The 24,088-nt window shown below is 36.1% G+C and overlaps 2 protein-coding genes across 3 annotated transcripts in view; both read right to left on the reverse strand.

Annotated features, from left to right (window-relative positions):
- Cdc42se2 (CDC42 small effector 2) overlaps positions 1-18,638 on the reverse strand; it is an 85,626-nt gene extending 66,988 nt beyond the window's left edge. For both annotated transcript variants that reach the window (XM_026400162.2, XM_026400160.2), the window contains exon 1: positions 18,511-18,638. The gene's annotated coding sequence lies outside the window, so the exon portion shown is untranslated. The remainder of the gene's footprint in view (positions 1-18,510) is intronic.
- Positions 2,662-3,145, reverse strand: LOC144254356 (small ribosomal subunit protein uS8). The gene has a single exon (XM_077797382.1). The coding sequence runs from the start codon at positions 3,095-3,097 to the stop codon at positions 2,705-2,707; it is 393 nt and encodes a 130-aa protein (XP_077653508.1). The 5' UTR covers positions 3,098-3,145; the 3' UTR covers positions 2,662-2,704.
- Positions 18,639-24,088: the final 5,450 nt, after the last annotated feature.

Below are 24,088 nucleotides of genomic sequence, written 5' to 3' on the forward strand. Positions count from 1 at the left end.
CTACTCATTTGGTTAACTGATTCTTTATAAAGATGCAAAGGCATTCCGGTGGAGAAAGGACAACCTTTCAACAACTGAAGCTGGAATGATTAGATATCTGCACCTTGTAACATATACAAAAATTAACTTAAAATGGATCTACATCTAAAGATAAAACCTAAAACTGTAAAATTTTCATGAAGAAAATGGGAACTATCATTTTTCTAAGGCACTAGTTCTGTGGTCCTTGGCTTAGGCAAAGATTCTTAGACACACCACAAAAGCATGATCCAAAAAGATAAAAGTAATCAATTAGACCATCAAAATTACTCATTTCTGCTATTTGCAAGACACTGTTAACAGAATGGAAGAAAATACCTGCAAATCACATTATCTGACAAAGGAGTTGTATTCAGGATACAGAAAGAACCCCAAACTCAGGAATAAAAAAGTTCAATTTAAAAAATGATTACTGCGGGGCTTGGGATATGGCTCAAGTGGTAGCGCGCTCACCTGGCATGCATGAGGCACTGGGTTCAATCCTCAGCACCACATAAAAATAAAATAAAGATATTGTGTCCATCTAAAAAACTAAAAAATAAATATTAAAAAAAATAAAAAATAATTAAAAATGATAAATGAATGTATAACTATAATGCACCAATTTAAAAAGGGGGGAAGACAAATGATCTGAACAGATGATATATATGTGTGTATATATGTCCATATATATATATACACATCTACAATCTTCACTAAAGATACATATATATAAAATAATAAGCACATGAAGATATGCTCATACTGAAATACAAAATATCCATTAGAATGCCTAAATGAAACAGCAAAGAGAAGCAACCAGGCCTTCCAAATGCTGCTGGGATAAATGTGAGGTGTACAACCATTTAAAAGGAACAATTTGGCAGTTTCTTTTCTTTTTTTTTTAGTTATAGGTGGACACAATATCTTCATTTTATTTTTATGTGGTGCTGAGGATCGAACCCAGTGCCACATGCATGGCAGGCGAGCGCTCTACCTCTGAGCCCCAGTCTCAGCCCTGAATTTGGCAGTTTCTTAAAAAAACACATACCTGGGGCTGGGGTTGTCGCTCAGTGGTAGGGTGCTCGCCTGGCATGCATGAGGCACTGGGTTCGATCCTCAGCACCACATAAATGGAAAATAAAGATATTGTGTTCACCTAAAACTAAAAAAAAAAAAAAAAAAAAAAAAAACAAAAAAAAAAACAAAAAACAACCACATACCTGGGCTGGGGCTGGGGCTGAGTGGTAGAGTGCTTACTTAGCATGAATGAGGCACTGGGTTTGATCCTCAGTACCACATAAAAATAAACAAATAAAAATAAAGGTATTGTGTCCATCTGTAATTGAAACAAAAAACACATACCTGCTACACAACTCCTAGGCATTTGCCTAAGAGAAATGAAAGTGTATATCCACAAAATAATGTTTATAGCAACTTATTTGTAATAGATGAGGTAAATTAAATAAGGCCACTGGTATAAGGCTGTCTCCATACTTTCAGTTCCTATATACTGAAGTGCCACTCAGTAACTCAGTACATAAATAAAAGTGAAACCTAACTGACTTAAAGAGTTCAACAGATGGTGAAGTCTCACCCAATCAAAGTCTCACCCAAGCTTCAACTAATCACAGGCTCCACTGATCAGATCATGCCCAAAGAAGGTAAAGGAGATGTAACCAAACTATTTTCATACCTTACTTTCCTTAGTTATCTATAAATACAACCCAGGCGCACCAAAATGCATTCTGCCATGTATAATTAGAACAAATTAAATAATTAAGATTAATTTTAAGAAGAAAAAATTAAAAAGCATGTACAACATATGGAAACTACATCTTTTGCAACTTAACTTCATGATGAAAAATATTAAGCATCAGCTCCAAAGTACATTAAGAAGTACACAGGTTGGTTGGTTGTTTTTGTGGTACTGGGAATTGAATCTAGGGATGCCTTACAACTGAGCTACAATCCCAGACCCTTTTATTTTATAATTTTAAGACAGAGTCTTGCTAAAGTTCCCAGGCTGGAGCAGGAGGTTAGCAATGATGGAGGAATGTGACGGACATCATTATCCAAAGTACAAGTATGAAGACATAAATTGGTGTGAATATACTTTATACACAAAGAGATATGAAAAACTGTTCTATATGTGTAATAAGAATTGTGATGCATTCCGCTGTCGTGTATTTAAAAAAAAAAAAAAGAAAGAAAGAAAGAAAAACAGAACAAGGAAACAAAACTCTCCAAATACACCAGTTAAAAAAAAAAAATAAAAAATAAAGTGCCCAGGCTGACCTTGACTTTGCAATTCTGCCTCAGGCTCCTAAGCAGCTAGGATTACAGGTTTGCTATATTGACAAAATAAGACACAGGTAACATAATTAAATTTTAAAAAAGACATTTAAATTATGTGTTAATTTAATCCTATAAAAGTCATCATTTAAGGGAAAAAGGAGATTTTACAGTAATATCCACTAGCAATACTTCACCTATTCAATCCAAAGAAAAACATACTATAAAAGAAGTATCTATAAACATTAGTTTATTTCTAACTAGAAATGCAATACTTTCTGAAAATAACAGAAAATCAACAATTCACATTAAAGGAAAAATTCTTTTTTTTTTTTTTTTTTTTAGAAGGAGAGTCCAGTGAGGCATTTTATTATATGTATATTTTACATCCCTAGAAAAAGAATCCCAGGATTTTTCCTCCTGTGTGTTTTCTTCTTGCTTCTTCGTGGTCCATGATGCCAGCAGAGGTTGTCAATACAATGAAACCAAACTGACGGGATGGGAGCAGATTATTCTGCCATTTTTCCAAGTCTTTGAGTTGCACATCAAATCTGGGGCTTATCACTCCACACTTGTTTAACCTGCCTGTGAGGTTGACAACAATTTTCCCAGCTCGGTGATCATCAATGATTTCAAATTCGCCAATGTAACCATGCTTCATCATCACAGTTAGAAACCGGACAATGACTTTGGAGCACGGCCTAATAAGGACCTGGCGTTTGCCTCTCTTTTCGGCATTGTTGATGCTCTTGAGAGCATCAGCCAGGACGTTCATGCGCACCATTATGGCGGCACGAAAAGATGGCGGAAAGAGGACGGGAGGGGCGAGCGCACAGTGTTATCTAAAGGAAAAATTCTTAACAAATCATATTTAAGTCAGACATTTCTAATCTTATCATTTCCAAAATACAGCACATGCAAAGCTTTCTTATCACCTAATAAATGGAAGGCTTCTGTTGAATGTTAGATATTTGGGAATAATTTAGTAGTGCTTGTCATTCATTCTTTCCTACCACTCTCTTACACATGTATTCCTGTACCTTAGAGGTAGAACAGCTTAAAAATAAAATGAGAAGAGCCGCCCAAGCACAGTCACCCACACCTGTAATCCCAGCTACTCGGGAGGCTGAGGCAGGAGGATCACAAGTTCAAAGCCAGCCTCAGCAAAAGCCAGGTGCCAAACAACTCAGTGAGATCCTGTCTCTAAATAAAATATAAAATAGGGCTCAAGATGTGGCTCAGTGATCGAATGCCCCTGAGTTCAATGCCCAGTATATCCAGTCCTAAAAAAAAAAAAAAAAAAAGTATAGCACATAAAATTATGTACATTATGTAATAGTAGATAATAAGTGATAGTATAGTTTTCATCATTATTTTAGAGTATACTCCTACTTATAGACATTAAAAAGAGTTAACTCTATGTTTAGTATCTATATCACTATACTCTGGCCTGAATGTACATCATTCCTTAAATCTTAAATGTGATAGGAGAAAACTAGTATTATCATTAAAACTGACCACGCTTCCCATTTTAGTTGTATTTTTATTCTGCAAAGGGTCAGTTCTTAGATTTTAAAATAGCCATCTGAGTGCATACAACTGTTATCTACAAATGCTTCAATTTCTAAGGAAATGTAAAAACAAATTACTTTTTTGCCATTTTGCTCAGCAATAAATAACTCATCTCAAAAAAAATAATTAACTCATCTCAACTTTATTTCAGCTTTTACAATAAAAATTTTCTTGAAGTCAAGTACTTTGTAAAATAGTTGGCAAAAACTCACTCTCTTCCTTCGGTAAATGAAAAGGTCACTACAATAGGAGTTCACCTAGATTACTTATATTTCCAGTTTCCTGATTTCAGTGGAGTTTTAAGTGAAATGTCCAAGTGACTCCCAAGACATTTGAAACAATATAACGGTAGAAAGGAAAAAAGACATATTTAACATATTTTACAAACCAAATACTTTAGGGTGTCACCTCATTTAATCCTAGCAAACCTATTACTGAAAAAGAAAATGAAAATCACAGTGGATAAGAATTTGACATGCAGCAAATACATGGCAATGTTAGGAATCAAACAGAGGTGTATCTAATTTCAAAGTCCATTTCTTTCTGCCACTTTACAATGCTTCCCAAGCTCACTGACTCTGAAAATCAGACAACTTTGAATAGCTATTCTGCCACTTACTGTGTGACTAATTTCTAAGCATCTTTAGTGTATTTATGTGCCAATTTTACAAAATTTTACAATTTTACAAAAAACAAAGTCATTATTCTCAAAATAAATGTAAAAATGGAAAACTAAAAATGTGAGAATAAAATGAAGTGCAACTAAAAACATACCAATTTTTAAACAGCAAAACATATGAAATAATTCCAAACACCATTTTTTAAATCTATCTCAAAAATTCACTTTGCCTTCCAACAAGCAGAGACACATGTACATCTTTCACAAACACAGTGTAGATGAAAAGCATTTTTTTAAAGGACTGCTGAAAGGCCTCATCAGCTACATTGTTTTTTATTCTTATTTACCACATGTGAGAAGTTTTGAGCAACATATGCACCATCCAGGAAGTAATACTGATGGATAAGAGAAATAGCTACTGAGGAAGAAAAAGACCATAGAGCTTGTGAACAAGCAGTAATATAACACAGAAAAGGACAAAGCTAAGAAGAATTAAAACAAAATATTAGCCATCTACTCCACCCTAGGTAATGGATATCACTATGGTAAGGGAAAAAATTCACTTTAATTATACAAGTCTTACAAAATTCTTGGTTAGCTTTAAAACACTGCTAACTCAAGACTCAAAAAACTAGCTGGGCGTGGTGGCATGCAACTGTAATCCCAGCAACTTGGGAGGCCAAGACAGGAATATCACAAGTTTGAAGCCACCTTAGCAGCATAGTAAGACCCTGTCTCAAAACAAAAAGAGCTGGGGACTTAGTGGTTGAGCCCCTTTGGGCCAATCCCCAGTAGCACCAAAAAAAAAAAAAAAAAAAAAAAAGACTCAAATAACTACTTAACAAGACAGGCTGCCAATTTCCAAATTTCCAGAAGGTATGACACATCAATACATGTATTTATGTTTCAGCAATTCTCCTACAACAACTTTTATATTCATGAAACAAAAATCTAACACTAATGTGAGAATTTACACACTAAAATTTTCTTTTTCTAAGAACTCCCTAACTACCTCATTCTGACACATAAACTATATCAATATCTAACAATATAGTCATACTACAGATAGATGTCTTAATACAGACAGATGAAGACCTTCAATAAAATACACTTTTCAGGCAGGGGTACAGCTCAGTGATAGAGCGCTCATACAGCATGTGCAAAGCCCTGGGGTGGATCCCCTGCAACTCCCCACTCAAAAAAAAAAAAAAAGAAAAGAAAGAAGCTTTATTTTTCTCAAATTATTTTAATATTAAGACATTACTAAAGTCGGGGGAGACAAAACATGCAAACCCATCTACAGGTCTATATTTTACCCTAGGGCCATTCTTTTTTTTTTTTTGAGAGAGAGAGATATTTTTAATGTTTACTTATTTATTTATTTTTTAGTTTTCGGCAAACACAACATCTTTGTTTGTATGTGGTGCTGAGGATCGAACCCGGGCCGCACGCATGCCAGGTGAGCGCGCTACCACTTGAGCCACATCCCCAGCCCCCCTAGGGCCATTATTAAAATAATTCTATTACATATAGAATCACTGTTTTCATTACGTAGTATAATACAATCAGGCTATTGTATGATGGTAAGAGAGCCTTTAAGAAAAAAATTACTGCTGAAGTAATTCTTGTCTTGAGGTAACTTGCCACATTCTCCACTAGCACCTTTGTTTTTAATCACAACTTTATAAACAGATTTATCCTTGTCAAACAAACTTTTTGCTTTCCAATAAGACCCTTTACACTGAAATAATAAAAAGCAATGCTTTTATAAGATTTGCAAAAGTTGAGGCTGGGATTGTGGCTCAGCGGTAGAGTGCTCGCCTAACACGGGTGGGACCTGGGTTCATTCCTCAGCACCACACAAAAATAAAGGCATTGTGTTGTGTCCATCTACACCTAAAAAATAAATATTTTTTAAAAAGTAGGGAAAAAAAAGATTTGCAAAAGTGAAATGTTATAGGATACTATGTGTAATAAGATCTTTTATGAAAAAACATTTTCACAGATTTGTCTAGAAGGATCAGGATCAAAACATCACCAGTGATATTAGGGTTGTAAGATTAAAGCTTTTTTTGTTAGCTTAAATGTATTTTCTGATGCTCTTCATGATATATGGTTACTTTACTTAGTGCTTGCCCATAAGAGAACAATTTAAGTTAAAGGATAAGAGAAATGAGTTAAAATACAGTACATGTTGCCAGTAAAATCCCCTGAACCCAACAAAGATCAACTTTTAAACAATAAATCTACTCTGATAGGAAAACAAAGCCCATAACTTTGTATTTTTACAGAACCAGAAACATAAGGGTGGGAAATGGGTTGGAATGTCCAGGTGACCATAGGAAAGAAACTACTAAAATTGAGAAACAAGACAAAATTATTTCACTGATTCAGCGATACTAATTGGTAAAAGAAATTGGAGTAGCAGAAAGTAAATGATCAAAGAAAGATGCAAGCACTTTGAGGGTGACAATGGGAAACAAGGAAAAACGAGGGGGAAACATAAAAAACAACCTGAACTTAGGAATAGTTTAGAGAGAAGTTGATAATGATATACAACAAACTGAATCAGATCTGCTTTCTTCATCAGACAAGAAACACCTTTCAACAGGCTCATTTAAAGTTTAACAACAAAACCAAGAATACATGGAAGGATCAGAAGATCTTTTGTTCCTGTTTTGAGATGAACTAGTTAAACAATTAGATATATAGTTAAGGAATTAATATTCAAACATAATGATATTCAGTTTTCATATATTCAATAAATTTAGAAATAATTATCAAATATGAATTCAGTAACAATATTTTTTTAAAAAATCACTGAGCACTCCAATGAAGAAATTATTTTTTAAAAATTTTTTTTTAGTTGTAGATGGACACAATACCTTTATTTATATATTTTTATGTGGTGCTGAGGATCGAACATGCAAGGCAAGCGCCCTGGCACTGAGCCACAATCCCAGCCCTGAAGAAATTATTTTCAAGTCACTCTACTAGGTTAAACCCTAAAAAAATTGCCACAGCATTTTCAATAAGCTCCTTTCATTAAAGAAAAGCTGTTACTATTACAGAGAAAGTTTGGTCACACTTCATGTTTTTTTTGTGTGTGTGTATCGAGCTCAAATATAGGTCTCAAAATTTAGGACGGATTTTCAGCATGCAAAAATTTATTAGTCCTGTCAGTACTGTACATACATCTATTTACTTTCCTCTCAAAAGGGAAAGGTACATAAATCTATTGTATTTCCATGGCAAACTAGCATCTAGCTACAGTAATATATATAACTGTTTAGTAATACTTATTATATAGATATACATATTTGTGCTCTTAAATAAAAAATGATTTAATATACATAAACACATTTTTTTAAAACTGCAGTTTAACATAGGTAATAAATGAGAGTTCCAGGGGCTGGGGTTGTGGCTCAGTGGTACAGCGCTTGCCTAGCATGTGTGAGGCACTGGGTTCAATTCTTAGCACCACATATAAATAAATGAATTAAATAAAGGTCCATCAACATCTAAAAAATTTTTAGAAAAGAAATGAGAGTTCCAGGGAAATTAACTGAGACCACATTTTTTTTCTCTAAGCTGTTGGTCTTATTTCTGGTTGGTCAATTAAAAAAACATCTTTTAGGTAAACTGTTGACAAAGGTGGCTGAGAAGTTCTTGAACAAATAGATTCTTCATAAATCAGCCTAAATATGTTTGTAGTTTTGTGTAATATGTGATTGTGTCCTTACTGATTTGTCTTGTGGGACATTTATGTGGCGAAAACATGGACTTGATTTTCACAGCTAGAGGAGTGTAGGTGTTTGTGTGTATATATACATCTTTAAAGTTTTTGTAATATATAGATACAATTTAAATTTAAACTTACCTTGGTATCTTTTAATTTCTAAGCAATAATATCCATAAAAATCAGCTTTGGTAGTTTTATTTCACATTAAAATGAACATTATAATTTTCACAAGTCTATTTACATGACAATTAAAATTTTGGTTGACACACTAGAAATGTTTGTAGTTTTGAAATTATCTTTTTATTTTATAGACTAGATCATCTTTATTAAAATTCAACACTGACCTACCAGAATTCATAAGTTAGCATTTCACATATGAAAAACCTATCTTGGATTAATAAGATTCTTGTTTTTCAAGTTCAAAGCCAGACTCAGCAATAGTTGAATGCGGGCTAGGGATGTGGCTCAAGCAGTAGCGCGCTCGCCTGGCATGCATGCGGCTCAGGTTTGATCCTCAGCACCACATACAAACAAAGATGTTGTGTCTGCCGAGAACCGAAAAATAAATATTAAAAAATTCTCTCTCTCTTAAAAAAAAAAAAAGTTGAGTGCCCATAAGCTCAACTCCCAAAAAAGAAGAAAAAAAGAAGCAAGATCCCTGTTTTTGAACTGGTGTATACTAAGTTTATTTTGGTTATATTCATAGTTTAAGGCCTGCCATACTGTACTACTTCAACTGTGTAATGTTCCATATGTATTGTGAAATAATAAATAATAAAATGATTATATTGAGAAAAGTCAATGCAATTAATAGGTGAGATCTGTCTCTCAGGGGTCATTAAAAGAGTGCATAGAAGTATACATTCATTCATTCTTCTTCCTGTTTGTTTTTGTACTTGCAGTGCTGGGGATTTAATCCAGGGTCTGGCTCATGTTAAGCATACACTCTACCACTGAGCTACACTGCTGGTCCATTAATTAATTAATTCATTCATTCTGTTCAACACATTTGCCTAAAACTTTGAAACATGTATTTGAGCTGTCTACAAAAAAAAAAAAAAAAAAAGTACTGCCAGGCTTTCTTCATAGGAGTAACAGCTTTTCATTAACAAAAATTTGTTGAAAAAGAGAAAAATAACAAGGTTTTGGCTTTCGATCTCATTTGGGCCAATATCCATGATAAAAAGAAAAGCCTAACACAGTGTAACTTCAAGTATTTAAGTCCATGCAAATCAACAATACTTAGAATTCAAGAAACGTAGCTTAAAAACATAGCTTAAAAGAAATATGAAGGAAACCCCCCAAAATTTTAAGTATTGTTACTCTACTTCCAAATAAGCCTTTTCTTTATTTCATTTGCCTTTCCTCTATTCATTCCTTTCCTGCCACTTTTCTCTATCTCTTATCATTTTACTGGGTCTTTTCCCATTCCATACACAAAAGCTGACTACAAACTCACCTTTTCTTCTTGTAACTAAATCTATTTCTACTTAATTTTAAGTACTTAATTTTCTGCTTTAGGATAAATTCAGATACTTTTAGTTATAGGACTGAACACACAAGCTGTTACCAAACACAGCACAATATAAATGCCCACCATGTACCATCTATTGTTCTGAATACCAGGAATTCTGCAGTGAATAAAACAAAGCTCTGTTCCCCACCAAGGATACTAAAAAAAAACCCTATGTTTGGTAGGTTTAAGAAACTTCAGGAACACTGGGATTGTAGCTCAGTGGTAGAGCACTTGCCTACCAGGTGTGAGGCACTGGATTTGATCCTCAGCACCACATAAAAAGAAATTTTAAAAAATAAATAAATAAAGGAACTGGGTCTATCTACAACTAAAAAACATAAAAGAAACTTCAAGGAGACCTATGTGGCTGAAGTAGAGTACAACAAGGAGAAACTAGTAGGACCTGAATTTAGATGCAGGAGGTATGGATTATGGAGGGTTTTGCAGGCATTGTAAGTATTTTGGTTTTTATTCTTAATAATATGGAAAAATCACTGAAGGGCCCTACCATAGGAGTAAAAGAACTGGACTTGACTTAACTTTTCTTTTTTTTTTTTTTCTCTTTTGTACTGGGGATTGAACTCAGGGGCACTCAACCACTGAGCCCCATCCCCAGCCCTTTTTTTGTATTTTACTTAGAGATAGGCTGGCTTTGAACTTTGGATCTGGCATACTCCTGTCTCATCTCCTGAATCGCTGGGATTACAGTGAACTTTAATTTTAAGAGGATCCCCTAGTTACTGTGTTGAGAATAGAAAAGAGTAGAAGCCACAGGAAAACTAGAAAGAGTCTACTAAAATTATACAGGAAAAAGATGACACTTGCACTTGAAGATAGCAAACTGTGATTACATTTTTACTTAACATAGCTTTTATGGTAGGTAAAGCACAAGCTTTCATGATATGTCATTTGATTTCTTGATATATCAATGCGGGAGTATGAGAAAGAAAGAATATTTACTAGGTTTTTGGTCAGAGAAATTGAAAAATGGAGCTGACATTTAATATGATGAGGAAGACTAGAATGGGAACAATTACTGGGGGAGGTGCTAACAAGACTTCAACTGCAACAAGTTAAAATAGGAAATGCCTATTAGACATCTAGTTGGAAATGCCTAGTAGGTAGATGGATTCCAAAGCCTGAAATCGAGACTAAAGAGAAAATTTTCAGTTTGAAATACATGATATTTCTAACTAGATAGGGTGAGATCACAAGAAACTAAATATAAATGTAGAAGAGATCTAAACATAGAGTCCTGGAACACTGCCTCCTGTTTAGAAGCTGAGGCAAGAAAAGGAATCAGCAAAAGAAACTGAAAATAAGCAATAATACCCCAAAGCAAAGGGGGAAAGGTTTCAAAGGAGAAAGCAATTAACAATTACATCAAATGCTGCTATCTCCACTGAGCTTATTGTGGAGAACTGTCTAGGGAATTTAACACCAAGAAGGTCACCAGTAACCTCAAAACAACAACAAGGAAAGCAGTTAGTGGAACAGAAAAGGAAAAAATTTTTAAGACTGACTGTAATGGATCCAAAAAAGTCAGGGAGTAACTAACTGATAACCAAAAATATAATGTTTTTGAAGAGCTACAACTGAAGAAAGATATATTATTGGAAGTTTTTGTTTCATTTTTTTAAACACGGAAGATATCTCAGCATTATCTGCATCTATTTTCCGACAGGAAAAATTCAGTAGAAATGAGAAAACAATGCAGCTCGTTGGCATGCAGGAGGATGAGATGAATACTGAAGCAAAGCAATGTCCTTGACATAAGAAAGGGGATAAAAGCAAAGGCAAGAGTAGAAACAAAGGTGACAGAACAGTAGAAAATGCAGAGTATGGGTGAAGATACAAGAGAATATGATTGCTTTCATTTTTAATATACAGGAAACAAGGTTGCAGCTGAAAATAAAGGAACAATAAAAGTACCAGTGAATTGAGGAGAGAGGTGTAAACTAGTCTTTTAGGGAAGAGGAAGAGTGATTCAACCAGGGAAATGTATTAGGATTATAGGACTGGGGCAGCATGAAGTCAGCTTGAAGTCAGTAGTCATGAATTTAAAGGGAGACCTGGGTCAGCACAGGTGTACATGCAAAACTGCCCAGGTGGAGACTGAACTAGATGGAGAAATGGATATAAAGGGTATAGGGGTGAAAGGGTGGCTAGTTGAGTACAACGAAAAAAGAGGTACAGGGAACTGAGGGTGTATGAAGAGAAAAATAGTGGCCTATGGCTTCAAAGCAAGGTAAATAAGTGAGGATATGGAGGAAGTGGGGGGGCTTTGGACATTAAAAAGATGGAGTAGCAGTAGATTCAAAGTTCCATAAAAAAATACTATTGAAGTGAAGGTACCTGACAGAAAGAGTTGGAAAGACAGGATGCTGACACCCCAGTGAAATGCCTGAAACTACGTTGTAGGAGATAATCATAATAAAGTATGGGTAGTTCTGGTTAAAATGTTACTGCACTACCTTAAAGGCTAAAGCAAAACTTTTCCCTGGGCTAAGTGAGCCTGCAGATGAGGCAAAGTGGAAGACTAAACTGGAGCCAGGGAAGAAGTTTATCACAGGAATTGTAGCTGACAGTTTCCATACATGAAACCCCAGAGAACACCATTCCCAGCACAATTAGAGACACATTCATCTTTGAACAACCTGTTCAACGTGGCACAAACACCAGATCACAGATGAGCCACCTTAAAAACCTTACCTTTTCCCCACCAAGCTGGACTCTGAAAAGATGAGGATACCTTATTTTTGAAGAGGAGCTGGCAAAGAAAAATGGGACACTGACTACGATACTTCCTCCAAAGCATGCTCCTAGATCTGTAGCAGCTAGAATTCTAAATTGTGAACAAGCTTGAACCCTGAATACTATACTGCAACTGGACTTTCTAGAAACAAAAGTAATACTTGTATTGACAGGTGAAAGAAGACGTTTTATTACCTAAAAGTGATTAGAAAGCTATCTGATCTTCTAAGACCTCTTCTAAGATCTTCTAAGAGGAAGGGTGTGAAAGCACAGCGGAGAATAAGTTGTTTTCTGCTTAAACCTTATTAAGTTCTACCACTATCTACGGACATCATAATTTGACACTATAAATAAGGTATCAAACGAATGAAATGCTATGTAGCAAAAACTCATAGCAAAAACTATGTAGCTTTATAAAGCAAAAAGTCAAAGCAGATTACTTATTAAACCAAATGAAAAGTAAGTTTATCTTTTAGTACTTATTGCATACAAAATTCTATCATGGAGATTCCATAAGAAATCTTAGCATGAATTTAAGTAGGTGAGCAACAAAAGGCAACTATCTGGGCTCATCATTTAGTCACTATCAAATATGCCTGGATTTAATGTGAACACATGTATGCTTTCCAGGAAAGGGGAGTTTGTTTTACTATGATTTATTGTGACTAAAATACATTTACAATTATTTTATAGTGTCAGGATAAAGACTTACCAAATCTTTTGGCATTTCAATTCAGAAACTTCCTTTGGACAAGGTCCCAGAGAGTTTCAGCTATATCCTGCTCTGTTCATTATTTATTAACATTACAAAAGATTCAAATATACCTAAATATTGAACTGAGACATCAGGATACATAAAGTTAATAAGTTAAATTTCAAGTTTTTCTAGGTTGTATGAAAAAAAAATGTCCTCTCCTAATTAACAAGTTAAACATTAACATGAAACACAATGTTTCACTCAGTTACTCTTAAGAATGCACAAGGGCTGGAGTTGTAACTCAGTTGTAGAGGACTTGCCTTGCAAGTGTGAGGCACTGAGTTCAAGTTCAATTCTAGCACCACATAAAACTAAATAGACATTGAGTCCATATATAACTAAAAAAAAAAAAAGAATGCATGAAGGAACAGGCGATGTGGCAAACACTAGCAATACCAGCGGCTCAGGAGGCTGAGGCAGGAGGATCAAGTTATCATACGATCCATTAGTTTTATTTCTATGTGTACCCAGGAAACTAGAAAATATTTGTCTGTATAAAATCTTGTAAACTATTATATACATCATTTATAATATATAGAAAAAATAGCCCGTTACCTAGTTAAATTGATAAACAAAATGTCCTATCTTCATATGAAGGAATGTTACTGTACCATAAAGAGTGAAGTGGTGGGGCTGGGATTGTGGCTCAGTGGTAGAGCGCTTGCCTAGCACGTGCAAGGCCTTGGGTTCGATCCTCAGCACCACATAAAAATAAATAAAGGTATTGTGTACAGCTAAAAAATAAATATTAAAAAAAAAAAGAGTGAAGTGGGGCCAGGCATGGTGGCACATCCCTATAATCACAAGCAGCTTGGGAGGCTGAGACAGGAGGATCACAAGTTCAAAGCCAGCCTCAGCAAAAGTGAGGTGCTAAGTAACTCAATGAGACCCTGTCCCTAAATAAAATACAAAATAGAACTGGGGATGTAGCTTGTGGTCAAGTGCCCCCGAATTCAATTCCTTGGACCCCCAAAAAAAGAATGCATGAGGAACTGAGTTTGTCCATCAGTGGAAGAGCACTTCTCTAGCATACATGAATCCCTGAGTTCAATCACCAGCACCACCACCAAAAAAAATAAAAAGAACCTATATTACTTATATCTATAATGGCTCCGAGACAGACTTAAACCATTACTAATATTTAACACTCAGTATAATACTAAAATATTCCCTTCATGAAAATTCCGATTAAGAACACAACAATAGGGGCTGCAGTTGTAGCTCAGTGATAAAAGTGCTTGCCTAGCCATGTGTGAGGCACTGTGTTCAATCCTCAGCACCACATAAAAATAAACAAATAAAATGAAGGTCTTGTATCCCTCTAAACTAAAAAAAAAAAAAAACTTATAAAAGAACACTACAACAGATCAAAATCAACATGCATTTCCAATTGTGCAGAAAAATCTTACAAAATCTTCTAGACTCATCCCAAGCAGACAAGAAAACTAAACACTTTCATGACTTGAAAGACAATTGAGACTTAAAAAATATAATAGCAACCTGTCTTAGATAATAAAGAAATTTATGTAAATCTAAAATCATTCCAAATTGTTTCTAAAAAGCATTACAAAAATTAACTATCTCCTTCAACAGATAAACCTCAATTAAAAAAAAAAAGAAACCACCAACATTTCCAATATTGAAACATTTGTAAAAAAATAATAATCCTGGATTTTGGCCTCAAACATCATGAACTACTCCAAGGTAAGAATACTTAAGAATATATATATATATATATATATATATATATATATATATATATATATATATATGGAGAGAGAGGGGGGGGAGAATGAGAGAGACTTTTCATATTTATTTATTTATTTATTTTTAGTTTTCGGGGGATACAACATCTTTGTTTTGTATGTGGTGCTGAGGATCGAACCCAGGCCGCACGCATGCCAGGCAAGCGCACTACCGCTTGAGCCACATCCCCAGCCCCTTAACAATATTTTTAAATATATAAAAATAATCATTATGAGTTCTTATTTATTGGAAAAAATATTTTACCATGTCTCAATGCTGCTGATTGTCAAGATCTATAATATATAGAAATGCTTATCAAGTGAAGTGCTTATCAAAAAATATATATATATATATATATTTATATATATATAAAATATATATATATTTATATATATATTTATATATATATATATATATATATATATATATATATATATTTGTGCCTGGCACCTGGCACTATTCATTTAACATCTCACAATTTGTTTAGTTTACACTGTTCTTTACCATCTCCATTATCATTCACTATAATGTTTCTCATCAACATCAGACCTTTAAAGAAAAGTCTATGCACTGATAAATCAAAAGGGTACATTAAATTCAAAAGTTAACTATAAAAACATCAGTAATCTACAACATCCTATAACTATCATAAATGACTTTGTGGCATATGAATTTGGACTTCTGAAGTGGCCAAATATAATGAATAAACTGTACTGTGTCATTTAATGACAGGGAGACAGAAAAAACGTGTCATTAGGCAATTTCATCCTTATATGAACATCAGAGTACACTTACACAAACCTAGATGTTTTAGCCCACTATGTACCTAGTAGTATATACAGTCTGTTGTTGACTAGAAAGTAACTGTGTGACACAGGACTATAATGTTTTAAAAACATATATAAATAAAAGATTTTTAAATAGGCAATGCAGAGGCTCAATGATAAGAGTGTATGATACAGATCCTGGATTCAATCCAAAGAACAACAACAACAACAAAAAGCAATGCAATTTTATGTTTAGAATAACTGTAATGCTAATCTCATCCTCTTTTTAGTAAGAAACTTTATCACACCGGTAATAGAGGGGAAAGTTCAAATATGGAACCACAAATTATTATCATAATCCTCCCCCTTTTTAGCACTATCAAGTTAATACTGTATTTGTTTGTAGATGATAAACAAAAGGCCAAAATAAAATTTCTGAAAAGTTGCTTTATTTTAAAACTTTTTTTTTTTTGGGGGGGGGAGGCTGTGTTGGAGATCCAACCTATGGCCTACCACAGGCTAAGCAAGGACTCTACCACTGAGCCACATATTCAGTCTGATAAAAATGTTTCTTATAGAAAACAAGTCCACTATTTATCCTTGGGAATTTTTAAAGACAAAATGATGTTACTACAAAGATGTTTCTTTTTTTATAGAAAGCATACCCATCAGTAATCTACCCTTCAATAAACATACCTTCCCCAAACCATCTAAAATCAGGGGGAAAGTAAGCATATTACTTTGTTGAACTCCTTCCTTCATTTTAAAATGTTGACAGATTTTTTATTAACTGACAATGTGAAAGTGTAACCCAACAATCTTAACCCTAAAAAGTTATTTATTAATTTTTAAACAGATTTATGAATGGACACTTCCTATAGTTCACCTGCCACCTTTCCCAAAAGTAGGCACTAGGGGTTTAAGACAGTCCCCAATGGCCAATAATAACAGAAGAGCCACAATATGGAGGCACATGCCTGTAATCCCAGCAACTCTAGAGGCGGATAATTGCAAGTTCAAAACTAACTTTAACAATTTACAGGGCCCTAAGTAACTTAGTGAGAACCTATCTCAAAATTAAAAAAAAAAAAAGTAAAATAAAAATAATAATGGATGATGATGATGATGATGAAAGAACTTTATGTTGAAGTTTTAAAAAATTATAATTGTGGGTTTTGTTGGCATCCAGAAATTCAACACCCAACACAGGTCTCAGCACATAATAAATGTCTGACGATCGGTTTTGCCATTTTGCCAGTGGTGCCCTTTAATTAGATTAGTACACCTTAGTTCTCCTCCCTCAACCCCTTCAGTGTTCTTCCTTGATCATAAAGCCAGTCCCTCAAAAGACATAACTTTATTCATAACGAACTAGAAAGCTCCATCTCAAACTACAATTCAAACACCTCTTTATCTTCTCCAGTATCCTCAAAGGAAAGAAGGGTTTGTTTGTTTTTTTAACTTTTTTCCTAGTTGTGTAGGGACAGAATGCCTTTGTTTATTTTCTGTGGTGCTGAGGATGAAACCCAGTGCCTCACACAAGGTAGGCAAGCGCTCTGCCACTGAGGTACAGCCCCAGTCCATAAGCCCTGTTTTAAGAAATAGAAAATGTGTGCCAACTTCTCTCAAGATGAAAAACTTCACATTTCAATAATAAGTGATTATTCATCAACAGTACATGTTGGGGGGTGCTGGGGATATAGCTCATTTGGTAGAGTGATTGCCTCACATGTACAAGGCCCTGGGTTCAATCCCCAGCACCACAGGGGAAAAAAAAAAAAAGGACATAGTGGGTAAAAACCAAAAACAAGCAGATAAAACGACGGGTTCCAACGTTTTTTCCTTAATCTGAGTTTTCAAAGGGTATGAGCCTAAATCTTACTTGATGTGAGATCAGCTTTGATGTTTCAAGATTCATTCATTCAACCAATATTTTATTGAGCATCTACTATATATCAGGACCCTTAACACATTTAAAGTTTTTAATTACCACCAAATTCCTCTACAAAACCTTATGATTTCTGCAGCCAAAGTGGAATCTCAATGCTGCTGCTGTATATATGAAGTCAGCCTACGGGGCTGCTTTTCAGCTATTAATGCGACGTCAGCTAGCGGCTACCTACCACACCCGTTACCAATGATCACAACTGAAGCATCCAGCTTTGGGTAAAACAACCTGTAAGAGTAGTCGGAGCTCCTCCAAGGTGGCCAGGGCTTCCTCTCCGGGGGCCCGGAGCAGGAACCTCCGGCAGAACGCGCGGGGAGCCTCGGGCGAATCTCCGGGCTCCGGTGCCGGAGGTCCCCGGCCCTCCAAAATCTGCACTTGGAGGACCCGGGCCCTCTCGGCTCGCGCCACATTCTACACTTGGAGACCTGCAAAGTTGGGGGGAGGGGTCTGCATTTCCATTTTACATCAGGCGGACTGTTGGCTGCCTCAGCCGCCCGCCCGCCTGCCCGCCCGCCCGCCTGCCTGCCGTGAATTCTGAACAGAGCACGTAAGCATTCCTCAGAGCAAATGGAAGAAAAATGAAAGGCAGGGTCCTCGGGCATGAAGACCTCGCCCAGACCTGAAAATGGAGCCGCAGGCTCAGCCCACAGCCCGCAACGCGCGGCGTGCAGGGCCGGGCCGCGCTCGCCCCGGAGTCCTCGAGGCGGGGGTTCAGGGCTTCGAGTCCTCGCCCGAAGGGCCGCGAAGGTGAGGCGTGGGGCCGGCGTTCCACTCACCGTCGCCTTTGTTTCATCCGCTAGCTCCAGCTGCAGCCGCTCTGACCGCCGGCTCCGCGGCTCCTACAGTCCCCGCGCCCGCAGCTGCGCTCCCCGGCGCGCTCGCCGCTTCCTGGCCCCCGCCCTCCCCGCCCAGGCTCGCGCGCGGGTGGAGCCAGAGGCGGTGCGCGCCCCTGGAAAGGCAGGAGGCCGGGCTTCTTCGCGCAGCTGCAGCTGCCTTCGCGAGGCCCCGCCCCCGGCAGGCCCCGCCCCGTCCGCGGCCCCAGGCAGTCTCCGCCCCTTGCCCCGCCTAGAGAATGGACAAGCTGGTGGCTCTGGAGACCCCGAAGATCTGAATCACTCGGGATTGGAAGCCGCCTGTGAGGATAGCGGTGGGCCGAGAACCGGGGCTGGAGCCCAAATGGACACCCCGGAAAATGGCGACCACAGTGGGGCTTGCGGGAGCCCCTGTCCGCTCAGATGGGCCCCCGACCCACGCACCTCCGAGGCAGAGCGGAGGGGCGGTACCAGCGCGCGATTTGGGGCAGCGGACGCGCGCGGGCGAGGGAGCATCTGTGCTGAGTGGGCGGTGGAACAAGACATCTCTCAGCGGTGGCAGTTGAGAGGTGCCACGAAATCCTCCGGTTACTGTTTTTCTATACAAGATAGAAGTCGGAATCTTTGCGTCAATCATTCACTGGCTTAAGGCCAAGAACATCCACCTGGCACTTGAAATGTGTGAAAATTACTTGTCCACTGGACCTCTGTGACTCCTTTAGCTGTATATTTTATATGTCTCAGAAACTGAGAGTGAGTTTCGTGTGATCTAGCCCATACTCCACTGAAACGCCTACCAAACTTTTATCATGGGTTGAAAGGAAAGGGAAAGAACCAAATACCATTAAAGTAAATTTTCAAATATAAGCTACTCTGAATACAATTTTGTAATGCACATCTCATTTGATAGCAAGACCTAATTGCTTGGTTGCTCAGTCCAAAAACTTTGAACTTCTCCTTGGCAACTCAGTTTTCACCTGCAATCTGTCAAGAGAGTTTGTTGGATGTACTTTCAAAATAAATCAGAATCAGGGTCTAGAACATTTTTCCCTTAATGTCATTTTCACCTCTTTTTCTTGCTTAAATCTCACTTTAACAAAGGTCAGCCTACTGACGCTGTTAAAATAGCTACAGCCCCACTCCCATTCTCAATCCTTCCTACCTTGTTTGGTCTTGTTTCTTTCTTGCCATGACTCTTACAACAGTCTTTGTAACTTTTTTATTCCATATGTTTTTCTTTTAGTATCTGTCTCATCAAGTAAAAGCTGAGATTTTGGTCTGTTCTAAGTGCCTACAAAAAAAATGAAAATTTTTAAATTTTTCTGAGAATAAAAAGAGTAAAGCAACAAAAAATGACCAATTTTTCATTTTAAATTGCTATTGGTTCCAATTTCTATCAATTAACCCTAAGACCCTAATCTATATCATCCCATAAGCATTTTAATTTTTCAGTTACCCAGAGTACAGTGATACCATTTATTTACATTTAATGCAATTTTTTGACCAGTGATATTCTGGTATCCTATTTTACTGAATAGGAATAACGTGATAGGGCAAAGGAACTTTACTGATGTGATACTCAGCAGCATATTGTTTCTAAAAATTTCCTAAGGCAAAAGAAGCAGAAAATTACCGAATTTGATGTATATGTTGTTTTCATCCCTTGAATTACAAATAAAGTTTGAATGCCTTAAGTAACATTTCCTACCATTATTAATAAAGGGTAAAATTCATTATGTGAGTATATATTTTCATATATTTCATATTTTGTTTATTAAAAAACATGATTGAAGAGTATGACAATTTCAATTGCTATTGTCAGTAGAAAAAAAGTCAATTAAGGACAGTTTGATTCATAATACCATTTCTGAGAGAGTATTACTCAGTAGTATATTCATAGCATAGGCTCTTGACATATTTAATTGATCCTTTATGATTTAAAACACTGTAAAGCTCTTCATCGTGTCAGATTAGGCCCCAACTTCCTTAAGACTCCTATAGTGCAAGAAATAAAATCAAGAATCAATAAATGGGATGGATTCAAATTCAAAATCTTCTTTTCAGCAAAAGGAACAATCAGTGAATGGGAGCAAATTTTTACCACATGCATATCGGAGCACTTATCTCTAGGATATATATAGAATTAAAAAAACAACACCAAAAAAACAAAAAACTCAATCAATAAACGGGCTAAGGAACTGAACAGACACTTCTCATAAGATGACATACCTGCAATCTGTATACGGGGTAAAAACGGGAGTTCATAACCCACTTGAGTCAAAGTGTGAAATATGATATGTCAAGAACTATGTAATGTTTTGAACAACCAACAATAAAAAATAAAGAAAAAAAAGATGACATACAATCAATCAACAAATATATGAAAAAATGTTCAACACCTCTAACAATTAGAGAAATGCAAATCAAAACTACTCTTAAGATTTCATCTCACTCCAGTCAAAATGGCAGCTATTAAGAATACAAACAACAATAAGTATTGGTGAGTATGTGGGGGAAAAGATATACATTGCTGAAAGGACTGCAAATTGCTGTAATCAATCTGGAAAGCAGTATGGAGCTTCCTTAAAAAACTTGGAACCACCATCTGACCCAGCTATCCCACTCCTCAGTTTATACCCAAAGGACTTAAAAATAGCATACTACAGTGAGGCAGCCACATCCATGTTTATAGCAACACAATTTACAATAGCTAAATTGTAGAACCAACCTAGATGCCCTTCAATGGATGAATGGATAAAGAAACTGTAATATATATATATACAATGGAATATTACTCAGCATTAAAAGAGAATAAAATCATGACATTTGCAGGTAAATGGATGGAGTTAGAGAGTATCATCCTAAGTGAAGAAAGCCAATCCCAAAAACCCAAAGGCTTAATGTTTTCTCTGATATGTGGATTTTGATCCATAATAGAGGTTGGGGGGAACATGGGAGGAATGGAGGAACTTTATATAGAGCAAAAGGAAGGGAAGGGAGTGGGTATGGGGAAAAGATAGTGGAATGAGATGGACATATTACCTAAGCACATGTATGAAGACACGAATGGTGTGATCCTACTTTGTATACAACCAGAGACATAAAAAAAAATTGTGTTCTATATGTGTACTATAAGTTGAAATGCATTCTGCTGTCATGTATAACAAATTATAATAAATATTTTTTTAAAAAAGGAATGTTAGGGGCTGGGGTTGTGGCTCAGTGGTAGAAGGCTTGCCTCGCATGTGCGAAACCCTGGGTTTGATCCTCAACACCACATAAAAAAATAAATAAATAAGTGAAGTAAAGGTGTGGTGTCCAACTACAATTAAAAAATAAATATTTTTTAAAAAAGAAAAAGAAATAAATAAGGAATGTTAAAAAAAGAAAAAAACCTGTAAAACTACAGACTATGCTTTACAATTCAAATTTTTTAAGTAAAATTAAACTATATTTATTTACCGAACCATTGATAATATATTTTATCAATGTCAAAATATAGTTTGTAGGGGCTGGAGTTGTAGCTCAGAGGTAGAGCATTTGCCTTGTACATGTGAGGCACTAGGTTCGATTCCCAGCACCACATATAAATAAGCAAATAAATAAAGGCCTATCAACAACTGAAAAAAATTTTTTTAAAAAAATGTAGTTTGTAATTACAAAATACCAAATAATAATTTTTCTAGAATCAATAATATGATGTGTCTGCACTGTCCTTAAAATTGTTGCCAAGTAAAATCTTGTTCCAAAAGAACAAGAGTAGAAAATAGACACTATTCATAATTTATTCACATAGTGTATATCAAAAATACTGATAAGTAAATGCTACTGTTACAGAACAAAAGAAACTGTTTGAAGCGATTACTAATCCATAATAAGTGGAAACATTATCACCAAGGGCAACATGAAGCAACATGTTGGTCCAACCCACTGCTAATCAAGTAGCTGCCACACTGACATGATTTTGCAATCTTTTACTTAAATAAATTTTCCTTCAAAAATCTTAAAGCAAATGGATTTTTCCTAAAAGTATGCTGTTAATATTTATTAACTGCTTTCCAAAACTTGATGCGACCTCTTTTTCCACGTTTAGAGGAGTTGGTATCTGGAGTTCATGTCCAAGTCCTGCTGCTTAATTAGCCAGGTGATGCTGAGCAAAGTTCTTTTTCAATCTAGCTTATTCTCCTAATTTATTACTATTTTTAAATACCTTTTGTAGTTGTAGATGAACAGAATGCCTTTATTTTATTTGTTTGTTTTTATGTGGTGCTGAGGATTGAACCCAGTGCCCCACGCATGCGAGTCAAGCGCTCTGCCATTGAGCTACAGGCCCAGCCCTATTCTCTTAATTTAATAGGACCAAGGGTAGCTCTGCTTGGAGGACTGTTGTAAGAAATCATTGGGAGAATTCAAGAAAAATTCTTGTCCCTGGGCCTGGAACAGGCTAAGCAGCCCCAAAAGAGACAATTATATATCAAAATATCTTTAAGTTATATATCAAGATAATAAAATATTCAATTAAATGATCATTTTTAAGGGGCACTAACATTTCTTCTATCACCACAATGTGCTGGATGGTTTTAGGCAACAAAGAGAAATAAGGCCCAGACTTAGGAGAGTTTTACAGTTGAATGTTTGTCACATCTCTTCTGATTTAATAGTTACTTGTGCCCCCTTTCATTCTCAATTGTGTCCAGTTTTGATGCTCAGTTATATGGTAACTCTTAATGAGAAGTATAGGCAAATGGTTTGGGACATTGAGGGGAAGCCATCCATTCTGTGAAAGCTATACAGACTTAAATGGCTTCTCTTTTTTCCCTTTTTGTTGGCAAGTAAAATCTTGTTCCAAAAGAACAAGAGTATAAGAAACTTTGTATTTATTTACCAAACCATTGACAATACATTTCATCAAAGTCAAGATGTAGTTTGAAATTACAAAATACCAAACAACAATTTTTCTAGTAGGCCCTGGGGCTAGAACTCAGGGCCTAATGAATGCTAGGTAAGCTCTCTACCACTAAGCCACACCCCCCAGCTTTTAAATTGCTTCTTGAAAGGTACATCTGAATTGGCCAGGTAAACCAAATAAAAGAGGAAAGGATGATGTCATTAGGTCTTCTATACTTGTGCTTTGGACAGTAACTAATAAAAAATACTTGGGAAATCACATTGACCGATGTTAGATGAATTACTTTGAGATTTAGTTTTTTTCATGAAGATACAAAAGAGATACTCCAAGAAATAAATGATAAAACACATATTTTCTTATTTATACAACATAAATCTTTTAAGCACCTATTAGGCATACACAGTCCATCTTTGGTGTCATTGAAGGTAACAAAAAATTATGATATAGGCAAGTAGCCTAAAACTAGTGGCAAACATCAAATATTTTAGCTAATTAGTAAACAGACACACAGCAGATGAATTATAATTTAAGAAGACTGAGAAAAATCGGGAAATCCACAGAATTTATTGAGAAAGGAAATGCACAACTCAGAAAAGAGCTCTTTCTGTGACTAAAACAGCCAAAGGTGGGACA

Source organism: Urocitellus parryii, chromosome 1 (genome assembly GCF_045843805.1).
Source record: "Urocitellus parryii isolate mUroPar1 chromosome 1, mUroPar1.hap1, whole genome shotgun sequence".
NCBI classification, from domain to species: Eukaryota; Metazoa; Chordata; class Mammalia; order Rodentia; family Sciuridae; genus Urocitellus; species Urocitellus parryii.

What these genes read in the sequence shown, in the direction of transcription:
- LOC144254356 (XM_077797382.1), bottom strand. Translation starts at nt 3,097, where the DNA reads ATGGTGCGCATGAACGTCCTGGCTGATGCTCTCAAGAGCATCAACAAT.